The following is a 24890-nucleotide window of genomic DNA, read 5'->3' on the forward strand; positions in this document are numbered from 1 at the left end:
CTCGGCCTCCCAAAGTGTTGGGATTACAGGCATGAGCCACTGTGCCCAGATGGGCCGGATGTTTTTAATGAACCAAAAGGAGATTTATACTTCCATGGCAGGGTTTGGGGATAAATAAGTAATGGGTACACAGAATATCAACCCAATCCCCTAAATGAGGCAGTTATTAAGTCCAGGAAAAATAAGAGGTTGTACAAGAAAGGAAATGTAATTACAATACATTACTCAGCTGGGAAGAGTGTATGCTGAGAAATAATAGTGCATACATTGAATTCTGATTCAATCAAAAGGAGAAGCTGGTGGGAGAGTGTGGGGGGGCATGTGTGAGAGAACAAGCCTTCAGCCGCCATCGTGGGAAGGACATGGGTAAATTTCTCAATCTGAAAAGGAGAAAAAAAAAGCAGCAGCAGCAGCACCATGAGCATGGCTATTCAGAAGTAAATACCAAAGAGAATCAGCTACAATCACAGAAAAGGTTGCCTCCGAGAAGGGGGAATCAGGAAAGAGGTGTGGTTTTTCATCAGAAGCCTTGTAGTACTATTCGATTATTCAAACTGTCAATTTATGATGTTGATTTAAAGCATACATGAAACGTAGGCCGGAAGCAGTGGCTCACGTCTGTAATCCCAGCACTTTGGGAGGCTGAGGCAGGTGGATCATTGAGGTCAGGAGTTTGAGGCCAGCCTGGCCAACATGGTGAAACCCTGTCTCTACTAAAAATACAAAAATTGGCTGGGTGTGGTGGCACACCTGTAATCCCAGCTACTCAGGAGGCTGAGGGAGGAGAATCGCTCGAATCTGGGAGGTAGACGTTGCAGTGAGCCAAGATTGCGCCACTGCACTCCAACCTCAGCAACAGAGCAAGACTCCATCTCAAACGACAAATACATGAATGTAAGTAACTAAAAAACAAAACCAAAAATTCTCAAGCTGCTCCCCGCTCCCAGCTCTCTGTCAGGCCCATGCAACCCCAGGGTAGGGCCCCGAGGCCTGTCCTGTCTTCCTGGATTCTGCACCTCCTCCCCAGCCTCTCTCGCCCCTCCTGTGCTCCCTCCATGCCCCTCTCTGGGCTGCTCCAGGTCTATCTGTGGATCTGTCCTAGTCCTCATCCCTCCTGCCTTGGCCTGCCTCCCACCTTGCCTGCCCCTTTCTGCACTTTATTCCCTTTTGGGTTCTGCCCATGGCAATCAGAGGGGAAGGGGTGCCTGTCCGTGGGGAAGGAGGCCAGCCCTGTCCACAGGGCCTGTGGTGCCTGCAATAGCTGTCAGCTGGCCCCTTTAACCGCACCCCCAACTGGCCCCACACCAGCCGCCCATGGTGGTAGGACACAGAGAAGTTGCTCCTGCTTGCCGGGAAGGTAAATCGGGGCTAGCAGGCTGCGCTCCATCATCTCCATGACACCTCGCCTAATTACACCGTGTGCTATTCATCTGGATGTCAGTGCTGCCGCATGGCTTTGCCCTTAATTAATAATTTGGTAAAACTCCACTCAGGGCCAGGCCAGGGAAGTTCAGCAGGGACTCCTAAGGCTGGGCTGCTGCCGGGGTTAGGGGGCCAGGCTGGTGAGCACCTCCCCCGCCAGCAAGTGTGGGCTCCCCCAAGCATTCCCAGGTAGCACCCCTTCAACCTGAGTTCCTGTTTGAAAGACCAGAGCTTGGGGGGAGACAGGGATGGGTGAGGGGTGTCTGCAGCTTGGGCACTGCCCCTGGAGGAGAGGGTGACAGGCCTCAGGGCACCCGTCGGATACCCCTTCCTGCCCCAAACACCACGGCTTATTCTAAAAGCATTGGTCACAATCCATCCCACTGATAAGAGGCTCAGAGAGGTGAAGTGGTTTACCCAAGCACACACAGCACACAAGTACAGAGGCCTTGGTCTGGAACCCAGGGCCCTGGTTGCCTGTGCACAGCCACTTTCACCAGGACAAGGAGCCCCAGGCCAGGCCCTTCAGGGACTCTTCCACAGAGGAGGCAGGACACAGGCCCTGGGGTCTGCATGTACCAGCCACCGGGGTGTGAGGGGCGAGGCCGGCTCTCCTGGAGCTCATGCTGCCCTTGGCCCTGGAGGACGGGGCCCCCATGAGAGGTGCGTGGCTCAGGTCAGATGCCGTACAAGGGGCCAAGGCCTAGCTCAGATCCAGATTCAAATAGTCCAGTGCCTGTGGCCAGAGCAGGGGTGGGGTTTGGGACAGCTAGGACCACCAGAGGGGCCCCTCCCTGGGGCCTGACCTTGGCCAGATCCTAAAGGACCACTCCAGCCCTGGTGTGTCTTCTGATCCTGAGTGCCACAGGAGAGGGGACACAGGACCAGCTGGGGTCTCAGAGGCTCCAAAGGCCAGGCCCACCCGCTTCTTGGAGTCTCTCCCTCCCAGCTTCCAGGCAGGGTGGGGGCCTGGGAAAGGGACACAGAGGCCCACAAGTGAGCAGGAAAATCTATTTGGATCCGACTTGAATTATTAAGTGGTTCAAGAATATTCTTAGCTCTGGGCAGGCTGTGGTCTGTAGAGACGGACTTTACCATGGCCCTATTTTTAAAGTTCTGTGGGTTGGAGTCGAGACGCCACTGCACTTAGGGCCCCCCCTGCACGCCCCTCTGCCTGCCGCCAGGGAGTAGGGTGGGGACGGGGCAGGGGGGCACATGCCAACCCTGCAGACCCCTACCTTGCAGGGGAAGGGCGTGTGACGCAGGGATGGGAAGTTGGGGTTCCCCCACGTACCAGGTGCCCAGGCCCACCCCTGCCCAGCCCGTGTCCCGTGAACCTGCTCCCCCAATTCTAGCCCCCCTTGACCCGCACACCCTGTTTCCCCTGCACTCTACTCCCCCAAACCCACCCCCCTCCCCCAGAGCACCCTTGGGGAAAGGGGCTGGGCCAGCTCAGGGCTGCCACTGCACATCCCCAGGGTGGGCCGGCATCTCAGCAAGCTGCTTTTGACTGAAGAAAAAAAATCAAGCTTTTGAAGAATTCAAGTTAGTTTTATTCAAAGGTCTTACTGAGAATCCTAGACCCAGGCCCCAGCCCGGGAGCAGCCTTAGAGAGGTCCTGTCTGACTGCCCGGCTCAGTGTCTCGGCCCACTGCTTGGATACAGGGGCCGGGGCTCAGGACCTGCACAGTCACATCCATCCAGCTGGCTCTGAAGTTACATTACAGCAAAATCACACCAAGGCTTGGGCGTAAGAGCACTTCTGGTTACAGATTACAGAAGCATAATCGCTAACCTTGGCCAACATTTTCTCATGTGCAGGAAAAGCCAAGGACCAGGGTGCTTCAACTTTTAAGGAATACAGTGACTCAGGCAAGAGACGCGGGGCTGTGTGTTCTTTCCTGTTTTGTTTTCAAAGCGTCCCTCTGGAGAGCTGCAGTGTCACAGAGTGAGGGCCCATAGAAATGTGCACACACTTAGGTTTGCTGCTGACACGCCCTGCCTCTCCTCATGCGGTTCATGTGGCCATCAGCTGGGGCTGAGGACCCCTGGCACACACCTGCACCCCAAATGGACTACAGGTGCCGCTTTCATTTCAACTCTCACCCCTTTAGGGTTCGGAGCCCCACACCCACTTAACCCCAAGCCCAGTGGCAAAGCTTCCTGAGAGGCCCAGAACCGCCAGCCGTGAGTTCTACGCCACCTCCACTGTCCTCCTGAAATCCTGCTCCCCCAAAGACACGCCTTACTGAGGGCTTGGTGGGGTGCTGGTCAGGAACTGCCCGGTCTTTGGGGAGGGGGTGCTGGCTGTCTGCGTGGGGAGAGCCTGGGAAAGGCTTGCAGGCAGATGTGGTTGGAGCTCTCTCTGAATCTTGGGCTTAGGTGAGTCCTCAGGAGGTGCCCTGCACTCCCGGTCCCCTTTCCCAGCCACATCACTGCTCAGCATCTGCAGAGTCAAGGAGGACTCCCCCAAAACCATGCACAGCCAAACGGCCCAAGTTAAAAGAAGATGCCAGTGACTAAAAGCAGGAGTGAAGGCAGGGACATTCTCAGAGGCCTCACACACATCAAGAAAATCCTGTGAACAACAGTATGCCAACAGATGCGATAACATGGACGAAACGGAAAAACTCCTGGAAACACACAAGCTAGCAACTGACTCAAGGATGGACAATCCGAACAATCTATAACAAATACATAGATTGAATCAGAATCAAAATCCTCCCAAAGACCCAAGACCAGATAGGCTCACTGGCAAATTCTACCAAAGGTTCTAGCAAGAATTAACACCAATCTCTCTCTTCCCAAAAAAACGGAGGAAAGAACACTTCCTAACCCAATCTATGAGGCTAATATCCTGATATCAAAACCAGAGGAAGATATCGTAAGAAAACATCAGACCAATATTCCTTATAAATGCAGATGTAAAAATCTGCACCAAAATACAAGCAAATCACATTCAGCAGCAGAGTAAATGGATTATACACCATGACCGAGTTGGATGTATTCCAGAAATGGAAACTGGCTCAACATATGAAAATCAATCAATGTAACACCTCACATTAACAGAAGAACACAGGATCTTTTCAACAGAGGCCAGAAAAGCATTTGACAAAATCCAGTACCCTTTAAGGATGAAAACACTTAACAAATTAGGACTACAAGGGAACGTCTTCAGCTGGATAAAGAGCATCCTTGAAAATCCAACAGCTCACACCACATCTAGTGGTGAAAGACTGAAAATGTTCCCTTAAGATCAGGAACAAGACAAGGATATGTGCTCTCACCACTGTGTTCAACAAAGTGCTAGAGGTTCCAGCCAGAGCAATTGGCAAGAAAAAGAAATAAAAGGCATTCAGATTGGAAAGGAGGAAGTAGAAATAGGCCAGGTGCGGTGGCTCACGCCTGTAATCTCAGCATTTTGGAAGGCCCAGGTGGGAGGAAAGCTTGAGCCCAGGAGTTGGAGGCCAGCCTGGGTAACATGGTGAGACCCTGTCTTTACAAAAAAATCTTTAAAAATTAGGCCGGACGCAGTGGCTCACGCCTGTAATCTCAGCACTTTGAGAGGCTGAGGCGGGTGGATCACGAGGTCAGGAGATCAAGACCATCTTGGCTAACACAGTGAAACCCTGTCTCTACTGAAAAAAGAAAATACAAAAAATTAGCCAGGCATGGTGGCGGGCGCCTGTAGTCCCAGCTACTCGGGAGGCTGAGGCAGGAGAATGGCATGAACCTGGGAGGTGGAGCTTGCAGTAAGCCGAGATCACGCCACCGCACACCAGCCTGGGCGACACAGCGAGACTCCGTCTCAAAAAAAAAAAAAAAAATTAGCCAGGCATGGTGTGCATGCTTGTAGTCCCAGCTACTCTGGAGGGTGAGCCAGGAGGACTGCTTGAGCCCAAGAGGTCGAGGCTGCAGTGAGCCATGTTCACGCCCATGCACTCCAGTTTTGGCAACAGAGGGAGACCCTGTCTCAACAACAAAGCAAAAGGTCTGGGACAACTGGCTACTCACAGGTATGACATGGGACCTGTTCCCTTACACCATACACAAATTTAAGTCAAAATGGATCAAAGACTTAAAGGTAAGCACTAAAACTATACATTTCTTAGAAGGAAATGTAGGTGTAAATCTTCATGGCCTTGAATTAGTCAATGGCTTCTTACACATAACATCAAAAGCATAAGCAACAAAATAGATGGACTTCATCAAATTTAAAAACTTTCATGCATCAAAGGATACTATCAAGAAAATAATGACAACCCACAGGAGAAAATATTTGTAAACTGCAGAAGTGGTCAATATCTAGGATTCAGAACATACAAAGAACTTCTGCAACTCAACAAGATGACGACCCAAATTTAAAAATGGGCAAAGGATTTGAATAGACGCTTTGTTCTGCAAACTTACCTCCAGGCTCTGGCCTGCTCCTCCTTGCAAGGGGAGGGGAAAATGGGAGGACCCCCTGACCTGGTCCTGGCCAGGCCCTCAGCTGGGGAGGCCCACCTGACACCCCTGGTCCTTGAGGAACCAACAGTTTTAAGCAGACCCTGACCTCCAGCCCCGGAGGAGCCCAAACCCACAGAGGTGGGTCATTGGGGTTGAAGCTACTGCTCTTTGTGCAAAGCCTACCACGTGCCAGGCAGTTGTGGGCATTTCTGCTGAGTCTCCCGGCCCCCTGGGAAGCCCTCCTGTTGGAGTGAAGCCCCAGGGCGCAGGGGGCGTGGTCCTGTGTGGCTTCAGAGGAAGGGGGCAGCCAGGCCTCCCTTCGAGGACCTGAGTTCTGATGGCTTGGGATGGCATGAGGAGCTGCCAGCCCAGGTAGGAGCCTGGTAGACGAGACCTCCCTGACCTGGCTTCATCCTCTCATCATTGGGGTTGGCACAGCATGGCGGACTGACTGACTTAGGGCCTCACCTCTCCAAACCAGCAGCCTTCCCTTACCAAGGACTCACCATGTGCCAAGGCTCCCTGCTGAGCCCTTACACACTTCACCTGGTGGAATATCCCCCACCACATGGGCAGGTATCGACCCCTGTGGGACACATTTTGAGCTTTGCTCAAGCCGGCCTGGAAGAGACAGTGGGATCTCAGCCAGCTCTGCCCAGCTTCCACACTGTGCTTCTCATTCCTCTAATTCCCTGCCACCTGTGGTCCTGGAGCTCTGGATAGGGAAAGCTCTAGAAGTCAGGAGGACATTCTGTGGGGATGCCAGTGAGTGTGGAGAAGGGAGAGGCATTGGTTTGGGGCAGGGGGTGCTGAGCCTCCCAAGGGTCCTACTAGTTGGGGCACACACATGGCATTCTGGACACCAGGCTCTGGGTGTGTCTGGGGTGGTGGAGCCCTTTGACTCAGGAAGTAGGTGGAATGAGGCACCAGCTGGGTGCCACGTTTCCCTTTCCTGCGAGTGCCCTCGGGGAGGTGGAATGGGAGCCAGCAGAAACCTGGGTACTGCTGGGCCACCTGCAGTCAGCAGCTCCCCTGCCTGGACCCCCACAGCGCTCCCGTGACTCCATCTCCCATGACTCTGTCTGGGGCAAGGCCCCCCCATCGCCAGCATCGGCTCTGTCCACTCCTTGCCTGAGGAGCCCCGTTTTTCCAAGGACCATGCAATGGTCTCACCTATGCCTCAGTGGGCCTGGGGACCAGCGTGAGGGGTCCCCAGAGCGGTGCCTAAGCACTGGACTCACGGGCAACGACACAGGATCTCTGCCTCCCTGTCCCCCAACCCGGATGGCGTGCCCCAGGACAACGGCTGTGCTTGGTTGGTGTTACTGCCGGGAGAGCCCAGCCTGGCCTGCTTGTGCCGGTGACATTCAGAGGTTTCAGGGGGACACCTCTGGAGGCTGTCCACGGCCCTGCTCTTCCTCCCATCCAGACAGGACTCCATGGGGGTGCTGGCAGGCAGATCCTTGCCAAAGATGCTAGGTGGGCAGACGCCCTCCCCTCCAACCACTGATGCCTCGTTCCTGGGCCCAGCCAGGTGCTGGACTCCACCACCCCATGCCTCATTTATCAGGTGTGTGCTGAGTGTCCACCGCTGGGCAAGAGACCTACGCGCATCCCCACCTTTAACCCCCAAAGCTTCTGAAGCAGGTGTTCATGTTCCCGGTGAGGAAACAGGTTCCAGGTGGACACGGCTGTGGCTCTCAGCTCATCAGGTGCTGCCCTGGACTCTCCCAAGGGGACCTTCAGCGCTCACCAGACAGGCACATTTAGACCGGTCTGCACCCCATGCGTGGCTGTCCCCGAGGCTCACATGGCTCCGCAGCTGACACACCTCCCAACTTGAGCTAGAGGCAGACAGGGTCCACACAACCTCAAAGCTGGCCTCACCCGCTGTCAACTCCACCCCTCTCCCACCCCAAGGACTCTCTGGGGACGCTCTCCCCACACTGGCCTGAGTTCCAAGGACCTTCCTGTCTGCTGCCTCTCCCTTCCCAAGGCAGGTGGAAAGGGAGGGCCGTGAGCCGTCCCCATCCACTAGCTTCTGCCCCTTTCGGTGGGAAGGGCAGAGATCCCTCTGCCACGGTGAGGGGAAGGGGAGCCTCGGTCCACCGGTGGGGTCCTCAATGAAAGCTAGATCCCCGACAGGCCCAAGTGCCCAGGACTGAGTGAGGCCAGTCCGGGGCCACTGACACCCTGAGGCATGGAGGGTCTGAGGGGCCGCACTGGGGCTCCCTCTCACCCCACACTGCTCATCTGGTTCCAGCCAGCATTGCTGATGGACGGCAGCCAGAACAGTCCACCTAGTTCCCGCTCTCTCCTGTGCCCCCCATGACTTCAGGCACAAAGTGCCCGCAGAGCCCCTCAGCATCCGCACCCCCCAGCCCCACTTGTCCTGGAGTGGGTCTACTTCTTATAGAAATTTCTAGAATAGAGTCTGCTCCATCAAGGAAGGGCAGCTACACAGCCTGGGCCTCTTTTCTGGAGCCTCTGGCCCTGCAGCCCAGCCCTCCAAAGCAGCTTTCGAGTGAGCGCAGGCTGGTGGGGCCGGCACTCCCCGGCCCTGAGTGCTGCTGCCTGTGTACCTGTCCCCTCAGGCCCAGGCTCGCCCTGCTCCTCAGGAACACCAGGACAGCACCGTCTGGAGGAGCACGGAGGCGCGCCAGAGACCCGGCCTCCCTGGATTCTTGTCCCAAGCTGTCAAATCATGATCACCGGCCCCTTCTTGTAGAGGTCAGGTGAATGGCAAGAAAGGATTCCAGGGACTTTTTCCTGCTCTGTGGCAGCTTCCAGCATCCTCAGGGAGCCTGGGGTCTGGAGGCCAACCGGCATGTCAAGGGCTGGGGGGATGCTTGGGAGGTGCCCAGGGGCTGGGACCGGGCTGCAGGTGAGCCGTCCCCTTTGCCCCCACTCCCCAGCTGGCACCTCTAGCCCACACCAAGAGGAGAGGAAGTGGCCAGACAGGGGCCTAGGGCTGCTTTCCCACAGTGGAGACAGTTTTGAGGCTGTGCCTCTGGGGCAAGGCGGGCAGGGAGAGAGGACAGTGATCAACTTTCAGAGCCTGTGGGGACGGTGCCATCCCCGATCCTAGCCCCCGCCGGGCACAGAGCCTGGCACCCAACCCCTCAGGCACCAGTGCCGCCCTGTCTGGCCTCCTGCCCCACAGCCCAGACTGCCCCTGTGTGCTGCCCCCATCCTCGGCCCCCTCCAGGCTGAGATGAGGCTCTCTGCTCCCTCTTCCCGGGGCAGGCTGGAGGATGGCCAGGACTGGGGTCAGGGGTCATGGCAGGCAGTAGGCAGGTGCTAAAGCCCAGCTACCCCAGCTAGGACCCCTCCCATGTCAGGGCAGAGGTGGTTCAGTATGGCTGGGGCTGGGGACCTGCTTTAAAAATGAACCCTGACTTTGCAAGTAAACCTTAGGGTAAAGAGATCAATGGAAACAAACAAACAAACAAACATGTAAAATAAAAAATGAACCCTGAGAAGAAAAAAAAAGCGCAAGCAAGTCCCATCCATTGAAAGGGGCGGGCAAAGCACAGGCTGCAGGGGTCGTGCAGGCTGCAGCTCCGAGTCCCCATCTCATGCACTCTCAGGATCTGGCACTTGCCCCCATAGAGATCTGTCCTCTGAGGCGCCGTGACCACAGCTGACCAGCCGATGACGGGGCGAAGAGGGGCCGTGGTCACCTGTGCCCCACCTGGTGCTGGGCTGTGCTGCAGCGTCCCCCTGGGGTGGTGCGGTCAGCCTGTCTTTGGGGACTGGATGCTCTATCTGCGGCTGAGGTAAGGTTTCCCTAAGTCCCTAGACCACCCCCAGGGGTGGTCAGTGTCCTGAGGCCAGAACGGGGTGGCCAGTGTCCTTCTTGTCTTCATGGTGCCCAGTTCCACCCTACTGCCAGTCCTTGCCCGCCTGCTCCTGGGAGCCTGGCCTCGGGGCTGTCCTGGGGCCTGGGCTGTGGTCCTGTGGGGGCTGGCCCTCACCTGGGGACTCTCCAGAGTCTCCTCTGGGGCATGCCGCTGGCCTCTGCGCCTTCGGGCTCCTGGTGATGACATTGAGAAAGGGACAGCATCAGATGCTAGCACCCACCTGACACCCCCTCACACCCCAGATGGGGTCTGGGAACTGCGGCTGGCCTGGACACTCAGGGCTTGCTACAGCCCAGGGCAGAGGGCAGGGCAGGGCATGCTGCTCAGACACGCAACCTGCATTCAAGCTGGCCGGTCCCCAACTCTGGGAGAGCTTGGGGGGGTCCCTGCCACCTGCTCCCTCAGTTCTCAAAGCAGCCTAGGGAGGCCTGGGAACAGCCCCTGGCTTAGAGGGAAAATGAGCACGAAGGAACTGCAGCCCTTCAGAAACTAATCATGGGTGAGGGCCTGGCGAATCCGAGGCCTGGGGCCTCCTGTGGTCTTTGCCCAGGGAGTGGGGTGTCCTCTCAGCCTGGAGGCTCAGATGCAGGGCCTGGAATCCAAACTGCCCACACCAAGAGGAGAGGAAGTGGCCAGACTGAATTCTGCTTTACTCCTTATCAACGCTCAGTGTCCCAGCCTCCTCATCTGTCAAGTGGGGTCACAGCTTCCTCATCTGTAAAGTGGGGTCACAGTACCTGTCTCACATCAAGGTTGCTAGCAGGATCAAATAATCTGCAACGGTTTTAAGACAAAGCCTTGCACTGTTAGCTGTGACTGTGCCAGGCACACTGTCACTCTAACTTACAAGAACCAGCGGGACAAGAATTACGGAGCCTATCACGACGATGAGGAAGCTGAGGCTTGAAGAGTGCAAACGCCACAGCTGGCTATGCAGGGCTGGGTCATGTCTGACTCCGAGGCCATGCCTTTTCTGCAGAGCCCACGTCCTGGTACCTCACAGGCTAAGTGGACTGAGGAAGGCTGGGGATAGCCCTACTGGGAGGTAGGGCTTGGACCAGACGGGGCCATGGTCCCAGGGCTTTGCGTGGAGGCAGTGGTGTTTCTGGAGAGTTCCCATGAGAATAGGAGTCCACCCCACTCCACTCTCCTCCCTTTTTGAAGACCTCTCCTGTGTCCCCTGCCTTCCCTGGCCCTGCACTGTCTGTCCTGAGCCACAATATTGCAACAGGGAGAGGCTGAGCCACCAGAAACAGCCCATGCAGGTGTCTGCGAGATGCCCCTTTAGTGCCCCAGCCTCCTCGGGTGCTCACCTTGGTGTGGGTGGCCCGGGGAGTCCCAGCGACTTGCGGATGTGCTCTCGGGAGCAGATGTCAGCCTGGAGGAGAGAGACGTGCTGCCAGGTGCTGAGCTGGTCTCTAGACCAGTTTCCCACCAGGAGCTGCTGCTGGCAATGCCTCCATCCCCCACAGAAGCCCACTCAGGACACACAGGTCACAGCCTGCTCTTCAGGCTCAGGAGCCGCAGCCCTGTCGGCGAGTGTGTGACAGGCATGCCTGGAACTCTGGGGTCAAAGCCCTGCAATGGCAGCTCTCAAACCGAGCTGGGCAGTCCCTGAAGGGCCTGAGTAGCTGGTGAGTGGACAGGCTGAGCGAGGGGGTCCTGGGTCTCCTCCCCACCAGTGGCAGTTGGAGCTGCTCAGCCTTCACTGGTCTCCAGTCTGTGCTTCCCTGTAGGCTGTGTGCAAGCCGAGGCTTCCCTGCTAACACTTGCTTCTCTGGGGGCTCTGAGCCCAGCTGGTCTGTCCTCTCCCTTGACTAGATCAGCAGTAACCCCTGTTCCATCTCCAGAATCACCAGGATAAAAGAGGGCGGTGGGCCACAGGCTGGGATGGGGGCAGACCCTAGCAGGGAGGGACACTGAACAGGGCTCAGGTCTGAGTGGGAACCCCCGGGGGCATGGGGGGGCTGGCCCTGGGAAGTCCCCCTGATCCCAGCTCAGATGGGCTTAGATTAGCTTCAGGGCTGCATGACTCATGGAAAGCAACGGCTAATCCCCCAGCCTGCTCCTGCTTCCATTCATGGGGGAAGTGGGGCAGTGGTAGGCAGGGCCAGCACCTCTCACCTTCCCCTGGAGCGGCCCAGCCTGGCCTGGCAGGAGAGCCTGGACCTGGCAACCAGGAGCACAGCAGTGCCTGTGACCATGGGGCCACTAAGACGGCCCGGCGCAGAGCCAGGGAGAGAGCAGACCAACACTAACCCCGTCTGTGCTCTCCCAGGACCTTCTGGAACAGAGTCAGGAGGGGAACCTGTTGAGAGGTGAGTGAGCTCGGGAAGAAAATGGACCCAGAGACAGAGCCAGCCCTGCAGGACACGACCGTCGGCTCACGCCAGCGTAAGAAGCTGCGGGCTCCTGGTGTGGGGCGGCTGCATATCCCATCTGGTTGTGGCTTTCCTTCCTCTGGAGGGTGGGCCCAGGATTTGGCAGGCTCTTCGCCGGTGCTAGGCACAGATCCTTGCTCTATTTCTAGATGCTCAAGGTACTCACAGGCCAGGTGTCCCCTCCCTTGCAAGGACGGGCCACTGTCCTACTCTGGGGCGCACTGAGGTGGAAAAAGGTCTAGGAGCTCCGGGAACTGTGCTGTCTGCAGCAGCACGACCTAAAGTTCCTGGGGCTGAAGGCCTGGGGGACAGTTTCTTGGGTTCTCTCTCGGAAGACCACATGGCTGAGTTGGAATGGAGGAAGAAAGGCCTCTTTCCTGGGGGCTGGGGACACAGATCACAGGCTTGAGAGTCCACACACCTGTGCCCTGAGCAAAGCCCTGCAAGGCTGCAGAGCCCGCTGTCAGATGCCACCACTGGGAACAGCTGCCCAGGGCGAGGGCCTTTGTGGTATGCGGGCTGCTGCTGCCCCCTGGAGGCCAAACTGCGCGCCAGCAGCCGGAAGGCCCCGGCCCCATGGTGGTGGCCTGGGGGTTTTCCACTGGTGCTGCGGCTGCCCCAGCGCAGGCTGCAGGGCAAGCGGTGGGGGTAAGATGGGGAAGCGGCAGACTCCAGGGAGGCTCCAGGGCTGGGCTGCTGGAAGCAGCACGGCTTGTGCAGATCTGCATCCCCACCTCCACCCCACAGCCTCCACAGCACGCACAGCGGCCACCTAAAAAGGCCAATCTGCGGGCGCCCCGCTGCCAACTCACAGTCATCCATGTCCCTGTGGGTGACGTCTGAAACCCTGGCGCACCCCAAGATGCTCATGGGTTCCCACCCACTCTGTACTTCACTGCCCTGGCTCCAGCCACATCTTCCTGCTGAGTTTCTTTTTGTTTTTTAATGTTTTTTTGAGATAAGGTCTTGCTCTGTCACCCAGGCTGGAGTGCAGTGGCCCAATCAGGGCACACTGCAGCCTCGACCTCCTGGACTCAGGTGATCCTCCCGCCTCAGCCTCCTGAGTAGCAGAGACCACAGGCGCGCACCACCACACTTGGCTAATTTGTTTTTAAGTGTTTTTTGTAGAGACGGGGTCTCACTATGTTGCCGAGGGTGCCCTCAAACTCCTGGGCTGAAGTGATCCTCCCACCTCTGTCTCCCAAAGTGTTGGGGTTACAGGCGTGAGCCACCCCTCCAGGCCCCCCATTTCTTGAGCACATCAAACTCCTTCCTGCCCAGGGCTGTCCTTCCCCTTCCTCCAGCGGGTCTCTTCCTAAGACTGACTTTTCTTGAACCCTCACTCTGTGGGCTTCTCTGGGACGGCATCCACCCGTGTCTTGTGGTCCCCTGGTCCTATCGAGGCTGACTGTGGGCATCTCGTGCCAGCTGTCTCTCTCCTGGCCCACAGGCTGAGTCCTTCCTCAGCTGAGCTGATGGCTTCAGCAGAGTTCTCACCCTTCCTGGGGGACCGAACACCAGTTTCGGTGCTGGGTTCTGGGGCGGGCATACCCAAGTCCCCAGACCGGCGTCTCTGGGGCCTGCACAGCTTTCCTGCAGGAGCCTCCTGGCTCAAGTTCAGCTGCTCCCTCTGGGACCTGAGGGGCTGGCTGGGACACCTCACCACCTGAGCTAACATCACTGATTCTCCAAGCTGGCATGTATCTGGGTGCAGGAGGCTCAGAGAGGCTGAGAGGCTGAGTGCATGGGGCAGAGGGCCTGGGGATGAATTCTTGGTAGCCCTGCACCCCCTAGTCTACTGTCCTGACTGCAGGGCCCAGCGCAGGCCAAGCAAGCTCTCCAGCAAGAGGTCTGTGACCTGTCCTCGGCCCAGGAACCCCTGTCCTCATGTCACTGCACTCTGACCCCAGCTGAGCTGCTGGGGAGCCCTGAACAGCAGGTGGCAGGAAGCAGAGGAGCCTATGCTGCCTCCCCGCATCCCCAGCACACCCACCTGGCGCACGGGCTCTGGGATCCGGAACCTGCAGCAGCAGCAAGTCAGGCGCACAGCTGCCTCCAGGCTCATCTTGTGGCCCACGGAGACGTAGAGGGGCCTGGTGCTGCGGTCGTGGCTCCTCAGGGCCTGTGACAAGGAAGGCGAGGGCTGTCCTGTGGGCTGGGCCACTGGGACCAGGGTCAGGACAGCCTCAGCGGCTGGAGCTCTGACAAAATGTCCTGGGGGCAAGAGGGAAGCTGAAGGGGCAGTGCTCTCTGGGGCCAGGGCCCGCCCACCCTCAGGGTGCCTTCCTGCTGCTTGTCCCTGGGGCAGGGTAGGCTCCCTCAGCAGAGCTGGAGGGAACAAACACATACATCACACCCTGGGCTCAGTCAGAGGCAGGAGGACGGATGGACGGGCAGGCGGGGGGTTGATGTAGGCAAGTGTGAGTGCACACGTGTCTGTATGCACCTGTGTCTGCCTGCAAAGGATCCCCTACCCCAGGGCTTTGGAGGGGCTCAGGGTCCTGGCCACTCACCATTCCCAGGACAGTCCCAGAGTCTCCCAGCAGAGGGAACGAGTCTCCTCGAGTCTGCAGGAGTCGGATCTGGAAAATGGGGGAAAAATGGGGAAAAAACCCCTCTCTTCTTGGTGAAGGGCTGAAGGCAAGTCTCTTTATTTTTTGAGACGGAGTCTCACACTGTTGCCCAGGCTGGAGTACAGTGGTGCGATCTCGGCTCACTGCAACCTCTGCCTCCCGGGTTCAAGCGATTCTCCCTCCTCAGCCTCCCGAGTAGCTGGGACTACAGGCATGTGCCACCACGCCTGTCTAATTTTTTATATTTTTAGTAGAGATGGGGTTTCACCATGTTAGCCAGGATGGTCTCGATCTCCTGATCGTGTGATCCACCCACCTCGGCCTCCCAAAGTGCTGGGATTACAGGCGTGAGCCACCGTGACCGGCCCAGGTCTCTTTATTTTTAAAACCCAGTCACTGGGCCAGGAAAGGGAAGGGGACTGATCTTGGAGGTGAGCCACAGCCCAGGCAAAGCCACACCACCTGAGGCGACACTGAGCAGGCAGGCAGTGATGTGCTCTTGCCCCCGAGCTGAGGGTGCTGCTCACAAGACCCTGTCCAAAACTGACGATGGGACTTAGAACAAGGGGCAGCAATCTGCCCAGGGCCACTGTGCCAGGCTGGCAGCCACACAGGTGCCACCACTGCCCAGTGACTGGTGCTGAGCCTGCTTCCTTCCTGTGGCTTCTCTCCTGCTTTGGGCACATCTGACTCAGCTCAACAGGCTGGCATTTCTGGCGGCGGTGGACTGGTTCATCGAGTGGGTCTAAGGTCCCCATCAACTCAACAGATTTTTATTAAGCAACTGCTCCATGCAGGCACCTGAGAGCTGGGAGGAATGAGAGACGCAGTCTCTGCTCTCAGAATCTGCCATCCAGTGAAACAGCTGGGGGTGTCACCGGCTCCCTCCACTGAGAGTGTCTCACTCCCAGTGCCAACATGGGGTCCCAGAGGAGGAAGGTGCAGGGGAAGGTGAGGTAGGAAGAGTGTGCGTGGCAGCTCCGGGCAGGCCTTGGTGGGGGGCGGGGGGGGGCATGGAGGTGTGGTCCTGAGCATGCAGGGGAGGAGGCAGGGGCTGGGGCAAGGCGGGGTGGGGAAAGCACCAAGTGCGCCCGGGACAGCCTGGAAGCCCGTCCTGTCCCCAGTAACTGGAGGACTTAGCCCTACTTGGTGTGTCACAGTGGCTCAGAGGCAAGGGGGACCAGAGAGGCAGGCACACCCAGGAGGCAGGAGAGGAGCTCGGAGCGCCCTCGGCTGAGACAGGCAAGGCAACGCCCAGAGGAAAGCAGGTCTTCCTTATTCCAGGTCACAAGCCAGGGATGAGGAGGGCAGCGTCAGCAGGCAAGGGCTGGTCCAGAAGCGTCCTCATGCCCAGGGCCACCACAGCCCCGCCACTGAGCTGCCGGGCATGGCCTGCAGCAGGCCCCTCCTCACCTTCTCCTTGTGCAGGGCGTTGTTCTCCAGCCCGTCCACCTGCAGAAGTTTCTTGGCCACCCCAACGCAAGGCAGGTCTGTAAGGACGCCAAGGTGGCAGGCCACCCCAAAGCCTGCCAGGGAGAAAGGAGGGTGGGGTTGGGGAGGTGGGGCTGGGGCCTGGCGCAGGGATTCAGGACAAGCCAGAGTCTCACCAAAAATTTCCCTAAGTGAGCAGAGGTCTGTGGACGGGCAGAGGGCTAGGGAAACCAGATCTAAGCCCCAAGCAGACCTGGGCCAAGGCCCCCTGTGCCCGATTTCCTGGGTGCGAGGCCGGGGAGGAAGCCTCCTTCTGACACGGTCAGTGCCAGGGTCAGCAACTCGCTGGCATGCTGGGATACTGCAGCCCAGCTGTCCGGTCATTTCCTGCACCTCCCAGCCTCCTCTTCCGTCTACGGTGGCCTGCCAGCACTGGCACGAGCATGTGGGTCGGCACATGACAACCCTTTGGCTCTGCACCCATGTGCAAAGGCAACAGCCAGGGCCCAATCACACTTGCTGGCCAGGAAGGTCCAATGTCACCCCTCCTGGGCCCTCTCTGGGTGCTGCTGCGCCGCCCTCAGCTCTGTATGTGAGGGTAGAAGAGCCCATCTCCCTTGGCCGGGCACGGTGGCTCACACCTGTAATCCCAGCACTTTGGGAGGCTGAGGTGGTCACGAGGTCAGGAGATTGAGACCATCCTGGCTAACACGTGAAACCCCGTCTCTCCTAAAAATACAAAAAAAATTAGCCGGGCGTGGTGGCGGGCACCTGTAGTCCCAGCTACTCGGGAGGCTGAGGCAGGAGAATGGCATGAACCCAGGAGGCAGAGCTTGCAGTGAGCTGAGATCACGCCACTGCACTCCAGCCTGGGCGACAGAGTAAGACTCTGTCTCCAAAAAAAAAAAAAAAAAAAAAAAGAGCCCATCTCCCTCAGCCACGCTCCCTAGGCCAAGGTTCCCGGCATTGGCGGGTGCCTGGGTACACCTGTCTAGTGGTGGACAAGGGCCTGACGGGCCATGCAGGGTGGGCGGCTGGCAGGGAAGGCCACTCTGAGCCCTGGCCCTGGGACATCTTTTGGTGATCAGGTCAGAACTGGATAGTGGCACCTGGAGATGAGCCAGCACAGGGCACTGTAGAGAAGGCAGGGGCGGGCAGGAAAGAGGTGAGGGGTGAAGTGAAGGTAGACAGCCCTTTACCGGCGGTGGGGGGGCAGGGAGGGGCCGAGCGCACTGCGAGTCCTCGTTGCACCCAGAAAGGAGCCGTTGGAGGGGGCTGGTGGCAGAGGCCGAGGGCCCAGCATTTTGTTGGGGGGACGACAGAGGTGCCCTCTACCCCATCTCTTCCCCACAGTGCCCTCCCTGGACCTCTGAGAGGAGGATTACCTCGGTGGTGGAGCACCCCGTTTCCATCCACAAGAAGGACCTATGGAGCCACGGGGAGAGTCACAGTCAGCTGAGCTGCGCCTCGGCCCTCAGGACAGGGCCATCCCTGAGGCAAGAAGGGGGCACTGTCTCTGGGGTCCAGCTTTTTAGAAATCCTCATTCCTCTCTTCCAGGAAGCTCACGAGTCTCTCCCTGCCACTGCGGTGGCAGCGACCTGCAGCCGCCTTCCCTCCCCCAGGGGAAAGGAGGGACCTTTCTCTTGTCCTAGGGCACCTGCCTGGGGCATGAGGCCCGGCTCCTTCTCCCGCAGCTGCTGCACCAGCTCCAGCAAGAAGGGCACCTCTCGGAAGGCCAGGAAGCCCGACACGTAGGGGGCTGTGAGGCTGACCATGCGGCTCTCCTCGTACACCACCTGCCACCAGGCACGCAGCTCAGTGGGCAGCATAGCCCTCGGCCACCTGCCCCGTCCCCACTCCCTCCATGCCCTGCCCCCTCCATCCTTCCCTCTCCCTTACGTCACCCTCATGGCTCCCCTTCCCTGCCTCACCTACGAGACAATGGGTTTGGAAGAAGGAACTAGAAGATGTACCCTGCAAATTGGTGGTGGGCAGGTACCCCCGGGACCTGGTCCATAGGAGCAGATGCCCCAGGACCTGGTCCATAGCAGCAGCGCCTCACTCCAGGACCTGGTCTGTAGCTGCAGCACCCCCCGCCCTCCACTGGTACCTGGTCCATAGCAGCAGCCCCCTGGGACCTGGTCCATATGAGAACCCCCCACCCCGGACCTGGTCCACTGGAGGAGCACCTCCCACCCCAGGACCTGGTCCTTTTGAGGAGCGCCAACTCCCAGACCTGATGTGTAGTAGGAGCCCTGGGACCTGGTCCGTAGGAGGATTCCCTGGTCCATATGAAAAGCCCCCTGGAACTTGGTCCATATGAGAAATCCCATCCCAAGACCTGGTCCATAAGAGAAGCCCCTCCATCCCCGGACCTGGTCTTAGGAGGACCCCCTGGGACCCAGTCCATAGGAGGATTCCCGGGGATCTGGTCTGTAGGACTCCCTGGGATCTAGTCCATAGGACGAGCCCCTGGGGTCTGGTCTGTAGAAGGATTCCCTGGAATCTAGTCCATAGGAGGAGCCTCTGGGACCTGGTCCATAGGAGGATTCCCTGGGATCTGGTCCATACGAGGAGCTCCCTAGGACCTGGTCTGTAGGAGGATTCCCTGGGATCAGGTCCGTAGGAGCCCTCTGGGACCTAGTCTCCATCAGAAGCAAGGCTAAGGTTGCTGGCTGCATCACCTCTGCCTGCCCCTTGCTTTCCTGGTGTCTCCTCCTTTGTGTATTGAAGCTGATGCCCCACCCCACCCCTCCATGGGTTGTTGGAGGCTTAAAAAAGACACAGCGTTGGCCAGGCGCGGTGGCTCACGCCTGTAATCCCAAAAACGCCTGTCTTTGGGAGGCTGAGGCGGACAGATCACCTGAGGTTGGGAGTTCGAGACCAGCCTGACCAACATGGAGAAACCCCGTGTTTACTAAAAACACAAAATTAGCCGGGCATGGTGGCACATGCCTGTAATCCCAGCTACTCGGGAGGCTGAGGCAGGAGAATTGCTTGAACCCAGGAGGCAGAGGCTGCAGTTTAGAGCACAACATGGCAGGCCTGAGTCTCCTAACCTTGTGTTTTCCTTAGTCACACTGGCCTTAATGGGGAGACGTTTCCCACCATGTCCACATTCTGCAGACCTGTCTACCTTTCTGCAGTTTTGTTACTGAATCCCCCAAATCTCTTGGTGACAGCTTTCAAATCACAACTTATACTCCTCACTTGTGGCTGGATCAATAATTAAACACACCAAAGAAAACGGAGTGCTCTGTATTAGCAGAGGGTTGGGGCTTGTTCTCCCAACATCTTTATCAGTGACTCAATGGGGAAACTGATCAAATCTGCCCATGACCCAAAGTGGGGAGGATCCATTCTGATAACAGAATTTGGGTTCACAGAGAAGCCAGCAGGCTGGATCACTGACATCCCCACAGAGTAAAGTCACTTTGCACAGTGACACGTGGAATTCAAGTGTGGCCTGAGTTCCCACAGGAGGGGGGTGGCTGCTTACATCTGAATCTCTCCCATAATGTTATAATTCAGGTGACATTATAGGATGACTATGATTTGTAATCAGTATGATAATGACACTGCAGCTGTGGAAGAGAATGTCATTCTCAGGACAGGCCTGCTGATGTCTTCTGAGCTGTCACAGTCGCTGGGATGTATGGTACACACGCACACAAAGAGCGCATGTGCACGACAGAGAATATTCCAGAGCAGCAACAGCTGAACGTAAGTAGAAGGAATACAGGTGTCCAACATATCCTTTTCTAATTTGGGGGGATATATGTACATTTTCAAATTAAAAATCTGGGAAAAGAAAAATCACTGTATGATCAGTGTGGGGGGCAGGTCTGGATGACCAGCAATCTCAACATAAGCCAGTGGCCTGGTAACCCTCAAAAGTTACCAGGGTTTCCAGCTACACCGACTGAAATGGCATGGATGAGAGTTAGGTCTAGGGACTTGGATAGACCACATCCGAGTTCCTGCATTTGATTCTGAGTGCAGACGGAAAGATGGACCCTGTGAACGGAGGGCATGACCAGAGGGCCACTGGCCAGTGAAGAAGCTGGATGTCACCGCAGCCTCTTGGGACCGTGTGGTCAAGGAGCAGGCAGCTGTTTCCAGCAGCAGACAGGCTGACAAGCAGAAGGCGGGGAAGATCCGTTCTGTTTCACTATCTGAGGGCAGAACTGATCGATGGGAGTCACAGACAAGTAGGAGTCAGCTCCCTGCGGAGCAGCACACACCAGCCATTGCTCAGCGTCCGGCATGGAACGGGCTCCGCTGGGAGGCCTGTGGAGCAGCACACACTAGCCATGGCTCAGCGTCTGGCACGGAACGGTCTCCACCATCGTTTGTCAGGGATGCTAAGGACCGTGTTCTTCACGGTGGGAAAAGCAGGCCAGTGGTTCTCCAACCCAGCTCTGCTTTAGAATCACAGGGAAGCTTATTTTAAAAGGCAGATTCTTAGGCCATACTCTGGGAGAGTTTTTCCCCCAGTAAGTGGTGTAGGGCCTGGAATCTGTTTTTGTTTGTTTGTTTTTGACGGAGTCTTGCTGTTGCTCAGGCTGGAGTGCAGTGGCGCGATCTCGGCTCACTGCAAGCTCCGCCTCCTGGGTTCACGCCATTCTCCTGCCTCAGCCTCCTGAGTAACTGGGACTACAGGTGCCCGCCACCATGCCCAGCTGATTTTTTTGTATTTTTAGTAGACACGGGGTTTCACCGTGTTAGCCAGGATGGTCTCGATCTCCTGACCTCGTGATCCACCCACCTCGGCCTCCCAAAGTGCTGGGATTACAGGCATGAGCCACTGCGCCCGGCCTGTTTTTTTTTTTTTTTTCTAACAGGTTTACTGAGATACAATTGACATACCATAAAGTTCACTTGTTTAAAACATATAATGCAATGGTTTTGGTATTTACAGAGTTCTGCAATATCACTATAATCTAACTTTAGAACATTTTCCTTAGCCCCTAAATAAACCTCATACTCATCAGCAGTCACTTCCCATCCATCCCACCCCAACTCCAAGTCCCAAGGATCCATTTTCTGTCTTTGTGGATGTGCCTATGGAATCTGTTTCTCAACACACTTCTGGGTGATTCTGCTTCTGCAGGTCCACGGTAGGGCACTCAGGAACCAGTGGACCAGACTGTTCCAAGATCCTTTTCTAGTCTAAGCTTTCATAGCCGGAACAATGAACACCGACGAAGTAGCAGGTGCTTTGCTTGGTGCTGGGGTTGTAAAAGACATATGGTACAGCCCTACCCTTGAGAACCTACAGTCAGCGGGAAAAATGGAATCATAAACGACTAACTGTAATACAACGTGAGAAATGCTATAACAGCACGTGCATTAAAAAGAGGCCCAGGATGCAGATGAGAAGGTGATTAATTTGCAGCCAGGGAAAGTTGGAGGGGGAAGGGAACACTGTGTTAACTGCTTTCCATGCATTTCATGTATTGCTCATCACAACCTGTGAGCTAGATATTAATACCACTATCATCCTCAAGTCAGAAAAAAGGAGACAGAGGCCTAGAGGGCAAAGTGGGGAGTGGCAGAGTTGGGTGTGAGCATGAGCAGTCAGGACCCTAAGACTGTGCACCCACTCCCAATGCTAGCCTACAAAATGGCCAGGGGACGTCTTAGGGTAGGGACTGCCGAATATCCCAATCTTAGCACACAGTAGGCACTCAGTACATTTTTGCTTGATTTGGACTGAAAGGGGCCTCTCAAGTAAAGCACAAAGCCATGGAAGCAGGAAGACATTTGTCATCTTCGGGAGTCGGCAGAGGAGCAATGCGAGTGACGCCAAGAGGCTTCCGGAGCTGTTGACTCTCATGTGAATCACAAGCCCACTGTCCATTCACACACGTACGTATTTCAGGAAGCTTCCAGCGTCTTCTGCATGCTACCCATGGTGGGCAAAGCAACATGGTTTCTACCATCACGGAGTTTATACTCCAGTAGGGAAGACGGGCCAGTTCCATTCCAGCGAGACAAGAGGAAGCAGAGGGTTGCTATGGTCTAAACGTTGGTGTCCTCCCCAAATTCCTATGTTGAAATTATAACCCACAGGTGATGGTACTACGAGGTGGGGCCTCTAGGGAGGTGAGTAGATCACCATGTGAGAACACGGTTAAGAAGCTGGCCCTGTGCAACCTGGAAGAGCGCCGTCACCACAACCTGATTGCGCTGGCACCCTGGTCTCGAGCCTCCAGCCTCCAGAACTGTGAGAAATAAATTCCTGCTGTGGGTAAGCCACCCAGTCTAAGGTATTCTATTACAGCAGCCCAAACGGACTAAGACACGGTGCTGAGGGACAACTCCTGGGCTTGTGAGACGAGAGGGAGCTTAGTGGAGGAAGTCATGTCTAAACTGGGCCCAAACAGATGAATAGGAGTTAGCCAGATGGAAACCCTTCCAGGAGAGGAAACATTACTGCAAAGGTCAGGCCACCAAATACAGCGTGGCACACGTGTGAAGGATTCAAAGTGGGCTGTAGGAGGTGGGAAGAACTGAGAATGGTGGTGAGGGCTGAGCCTCCAGCGTCATATTAAATTACGCAGGGGACAGGTCATAAGGGGCCTTGAAGCCATGCCAACGAGAGTGAACTTTATTCACCATGAGGTCATGAGAAGGGCACTTCAATGTTCTAAGAGGACTTGTGGGCTGGGTGTGGTGGTTCGCACCTGTAATCTCAGCACTTGGGGAGGCCAAGGTGGGAGGATCCCTTGAGCCCAGGAGCTGGAGACCACCCTGGGCAACATAGTGAGACCCTGTCTCTACAAAAAATAAAAAAATAAGCTGGGTGTGGTGGCTCACACCTGTGGTCCTAGCTACTCAGGCTAAGGTCGGAGGATCACTTGGGTCCAGGAGGTTGAGATCTGATCTTGGCAGTGAGCCAAGATTATGCCACTGCACTTCAGCCTGGGCACAGAGTGGGGGAAGGGGAAAGGAAGGAAAGAGAGAGACAGAGAGAGGAAGGAAGGAAGGGAGGGAGGGAAGGAGGGAGGAGACTTGTTGCTTTTGAGGAAAATACTTGCTTTTTAGGAAAATCGGTCTGCTGGCAGTATGTAAAAGAAACTACTGAGGAGGAACACTTAAGCCAGGGCACCCATGAAAATGCTGCTCAGGAACCCACAGGAGTGACGGTGGCACAGCCAGGGAAGGAGCAGTGGGGAAACAGACAAGGGGACAGATTCCAGCAACATTTAAGAGGCAGAATAAAAGGGAGCTAGTGTGCGACTGGACGCGAGAGGAAGGGAGGGGTCTAGGAGGACACAGATCTCCAGCTTGAGCAACAGGGGGTGTGATGGACAGGTCACTGAGCTGAGGATCCCGATAACAATCAGACTTGAAGATGAAGCTCATGAGCTGATTCTTAACAGTCACAGAATTCCCTTAATTTTTGCCTTTTTTTTTCCCTTCCAAGACTCCCCAGACTATTTTTTTTTTTTTTTTTTTTTTTTTTGAGATGGAGTTTCGCTCTTGTTGCCTAGGCTGGAGTGCAACGGCGTGATGTTGGCTCACCGCAACCTCCGCCTCCTGGGTTCAAGCGATTCTCCCGCCTCAGCCTCCCGAGTAGCTGGGATTATAGGCATGCACCACCACGCCTGGCTAATTTTGTATTTTTAGTGGAGACGGGGTTTCTCCATGTTGAGGCTGGTCTCAGACTCCTGACCTCAGGTGATCCGCCCGCCTCAGCCTCCCAAAGTGCTGGGATTACAGGCGTGAGCCACTGCGCCCGGCCAACTCCCCAGACTATTAATGACATCCTACAAAACGAGAAGCCAGGATCTAGGCTTGCACTGTTCCCTGTCCCGGAGATCGCACGCCCGAGCCCATCCAGAGGCCCGCCTCGAGCTCGGCGTCCTCCCAGGTTACCTCCAGCTCAGGGAAGCTGAGCACCACCAGGGAGGCACAAGCGCGGACACTGTCCCCTTTCACGAAGGACACGTCAACGCCCCCGACCCTCTGCAGACCCGAGAAGGCGGGGTCTCGCTGCCACGCCTCGGTGTCTCGGTCTACGACGTGGGCCTTCAGCCGAGCTTGCTCCCTAGGAGGACAGAAGCGTCAAACTTGGTCAGGGTCACACCCCAGACTCTGCCTCCTCCACCCGCGCGGCTGCAGCGAACAGAGCGCCTCTGCCGGGTCTTCTCCCGCTTCAGGGGAAAGCAAGGGACATACCGGTGACGCCACAGTCCCTAGGAGCCCAAGCGGCGGAGACCCGGGCAAGCGCAGGCCAAAAGAACTGGCCGGAAGCGAGAACCGCGCCCACCCCGCGGACTACAACTCCTGAGATCCCTCCGCTCCCGCGCCGGAAGCTGGGCCGTGCTTCGAAGGCTCGGGCGGTGGCGGCTCCGATTCCACAGCCTGAAGACTACGAGCTCGGAAGGTGCGCGAAGGGCCGCCCGGCCTCGTCCCCCGCCTCGTGCGCGTCGCCTGACAGCATTACCGTTTCCACAGTGACAGCGTTTCCTCCGGCGGCCCTCCCGACGCCTCCAGGGCCATGGCTTTGTCTCGGGCACCCCTTCCGCATGTCACTTCCGGAAGTGACTCGCGCAGGCGCCATCCTCCCTCGTTGCCATGGAGATGCTTGCGCTTTCCCGGGCCGCACTTCCCACTTGGGTCTTCAGAAGCCCGTGGCGGCTGGGTGAGCCCTTGCGTGAACGCACAGGCACGCACACGGCTTCAAGTTGCTCCGCGGGGCCGCGCGCGATATCGGCTCGGATCCCGGGAGTCCGTCCGCCCATTTTCAGCGGATAGCTGA

General features: G+C 56.9%; 1 protein-coding gene and 1 pseudogene across 4 annotated transcripts; both read right to left on the bottom strand.

The window, feature by feature from the left end:
* LOC100585480 (endonuclease V) lies at positions 1-24890 on the bottom strand. Of its 3 annotated transcripts, XM_030828171.1 has the most exons (9): positions 24576-24890; positions 24005-24176; positions 17782-17916; positions 17505-17544; positions 16102-16214; positions 14629-14697; positions 14109-14237; positions 11048-11112; positions 9331-9907 (listed from the first exon to the last, which is right to left on the bottom strand). In XM_030828171.1, exons 1-9 carry the CDS (start codon positions 24629-24631, stop codon positions 9757-9759), a joined length of 930 nt encoding a protein of 309 aa, XP_030684031.1. In that variant the 5' UTR covers positions 24632-24890; the 3' UTR covers positions 9331-9756. The 3 variants fall into 3 exon arrangements, with proteins under 3 accessions (XP_030684030.1, XP_030684031.1, XP_030684029.1); XM_030828170.1 differs by lacking the exons at positions 17505-17544; positions 17782-17916; positions 24005-24176; positions 24576-24890 and adding an exon at positions 1-380 and having other exon boundaries at positions 9849-9907; positions 16102-16656; XM_030828169.1 differs by lacking the exons at positions 17505-17544; positions 17782-17916; positions 24005-24176; positions 24576-24890 and having other exon boundaries at positions 9361-9639; positions 9849-9907; positions 16102-16656.
* Positions 2953-4815, bottom strand: LOC100586034 (annotated as a pseudogene). Its single transcript, XR_001116925.2, has one exon. The product of XR_001116925.2 is annotated as an uncharacterized LOC100586034 (transcript).

The sequence above is a fragment of the Nomascus leucogenys genome, chromosome 14, assembly GCF_006542625.1.
Source record: "Nomascus leucogenys isolate Asia chromosome 14, Asia_NLE_v1, whole genome shotgun sequence".
NCBI classification, from domain to species: Eukaryota; Metazoa; Chordata; class Mammalia; order Primates; family Hylobatidae; genus Nomascus; species Nomascus leucogenys.